Source organism: Atta cephalotes (assembly GCF_000143395.1).
Source record: "Atta cephalotes unplaced genomic scaffold scaffold00059, whole genome shotgun sequence".
NCBI lineage: Eukaryota > Metazoa > Arthropoda > Insecta > Hymenoptera > Formicidae > Atta > Atta cephalotes.
The window spans coordinates 1-2515 of record NW_012130123.1 but is presented as its reverse complement, the minus strand read 5'-3'; the positions used below and the strand labels follow the sequence as shown (position 1 = coordinate 2515).

At 31.7% G+C, this 2515-nt stretch overlaps 1 protein-coding gene across 1 annotated transcript; it reads right to left on the bottom strand.

Annotated features, from left to right (window-relative positions):
- Positions 1-602: 602 nt before the first annotated feature.
- LOC105623592 (quinone oxidoreductase-like protein 2 homolog) lies at positions 603-2402 on the bottom strand (the record flags this gene model as incomplete). Its single annotated transcript, XM_012204980.1, has 7 exons — positions 603-861; positions 965-1094; positions 1171-1294; positions 1367-1452; positions 1563-1744; positions 1886-2083; positions 2169-2402. Coding segments are annotated over 7 exons (1008 nt in total), but the record flags the coding sequence as incomplete, so codon positions are not given.
- Positions 2403-2515: the final 113 nt, after the last annotated feature.

Here is a 2515-nt window from a genome sequence, read left to right as displayed (position 1 = left end):
TTAAAAAATTTTCTGATATTTTACAAAATAATCTCAGTTTCAATATATATATACAAAATTATTAATATTAATTATTAAAATTATTAATATACATATACAAAAAAAGACAATATTGACATAGACTCTGCTAATTGTTATATCAAGATTAATATCATAAAAATATCATAAATGAATATAATCCTGCGACTGACTAGCTCTTGATGTAAATTAACTTTGACGTAATTAACTCTCGATTCTTGATGTCTCTTAACCATCAAAACGGTTTCTGTTTAAATGCGCCGACGGGAAGCTACGCACATTACTATAAAAATTGCTAAGTAACTTAAGTATCAACGTAATATCTCTGGTATAACCAACAAGGCTCGTGAGTCACTAAAATGGCTCACTTAATGGAAGCAATCGCTGTCAATCATTTTGCATAAACCGTATCTAATCAGACGGCTGTAAATCTTTCTTTGGCAATGCTAAGGACACTAGAAAAAGTCGTAACATAAGTCGCGCTGGTAAAGAGACATAAGAAATTCTAACGACTGCAACTAATTACAACTTAGAACGATATTCAGAACTTGCTATAATTGCACCTATGCAATTTCGAAGTAATATAGAATTTAAAAAAGAAAGTTTTATTAATAATGCTACATTAATACATTCTATTTTATATTTATAATATTCATCTTGCTTATAGCCTATAAATATAAAATTTAAATATCACTGCATGCACTGCCAGCGTGCTTTTCTCGACTTTAAAATAAATCAAAGCGAGAAGAACACTTATGAATTGTTCATTAAGAATTCATGCAAATTTGATCACGTAACCATTTTTGTTATCGCAGCTTCCTTGTCTCTCATGTCAATGATAACCTGTGAATTTTCACAAATACACAGTTATAGATACGCAACATCTGTTCAAAATATACTTAATACGGAAAATGTATAAAAAAATGTAAATCTTATTATTACTTACTTTTCCTGGAAACATATTTTCAGAAATGGACTCCAAAACATCATTGACTTTGTGCATACCGGCGATTAACGAGTAAGATGGTGCAATGAGCCCTTCTTCAAGAAATTGCAGAATATCGTCTCCTGCTTGGCTAATTTTAAAATAAATGAATTAATTAAATATTTATCAATGGGCAACGAAAGAAGCAACAAATGTACATTGCCTACCGATATACGTCAGGCTTCTTCTTTTTATATTCCATGAGATTAAAGCCAGTGATGCTGAAGGAACCTTTCTGTACATCCGAAACGTCCGCCATGGTCGTCGTCGTACCAGCTATGACCACGCGCCCTTCATGACAGAGGCTACAAGTGAATGCACCGTCCAATATTAAGTTACGATTACTTCAAAATAGAAATATACCTTCGCGAGACAAATGATGTACCACCACGGCGAAACTGTCATTGCGCAACATATCCTTTAACGTTGCTTTGTAGATATCGGTAAAGCTAAAAATATATCCTACTGATGTACTTCTGTATCTTACTTGACCGAGATACAGTTTTGTCTAAATCCATTAAAACTCTACTTATACAACAATAGATCTATTAGAACTTACCAGCTCAACATTTTCTTGAAAGACGCTCCATCTTCATCCTCGAAAATGGCTTTAATGTCTCGTTCGGCTGCGATTTCTTTTATCTGTTTAATTAGCTTTTTATCTTTATATTTGAAAGCTGCGAATGCTCCCATCTCCCGTGCTTGATTGGCACAATTTTCTGTAGCGCAAACTCCAATGACCTTTTGTAATTTAAAAATTTTTATATTATACTTGCAAAGATCTGCATTTTATTCAATTTTCACTCTTTACTTGTTAATATTTTAGAAAAAAATAATTATAATATAAATAAAAGAAAATTATTATATCAAGAAAATACACACCTTTGCCTTAAAAACGTTTGTTGCAAGATCCACCGCTGCCAGACCAATACCGCTTATGCCGACGTTTATTAGAATCATATCATTCTCGTTGAGATTAACTTTTCTTTCTAATGCAACTAGAGCGGTAATATAACTATCTAAGATACTCGCTAAATCTGCAGAGTTAACTAATTTTGTAGAAGGTACCTTCCATATATCCTATGTAAGAAAAAAATTTTAGAATTCTATAACTAAATTCTATTATTAAATGTTTCAAAAAATTCAAATTTCAAACATGTTCTACCCCAACTTCTGCCAAACATTTTTCAGCCAAGCCTCCATATCGTTCCTTGTTAAGAGCAATGACTTTATCACCAATCTTGTAGCCATTCTTTTCTGCTTCTGTGCCAACCTCGATTAACTTTCCGACAACTTCGTAACCGAGAATCATTGGTAATTTTGGTTTAAATGTATGTAAATTCTGACTGAGAAGCAAATCAGAAGCATTCAAAGCACAATAATGAACATCAATGAGAATCTGAAAAAATTAATCAACAGTCATCAATATACAATCTTGATATTTTTAACTATAAAATATTGAAAAATAGGAGAGAAAATTAAGTATAATTATAGATATACATTTGCAATATT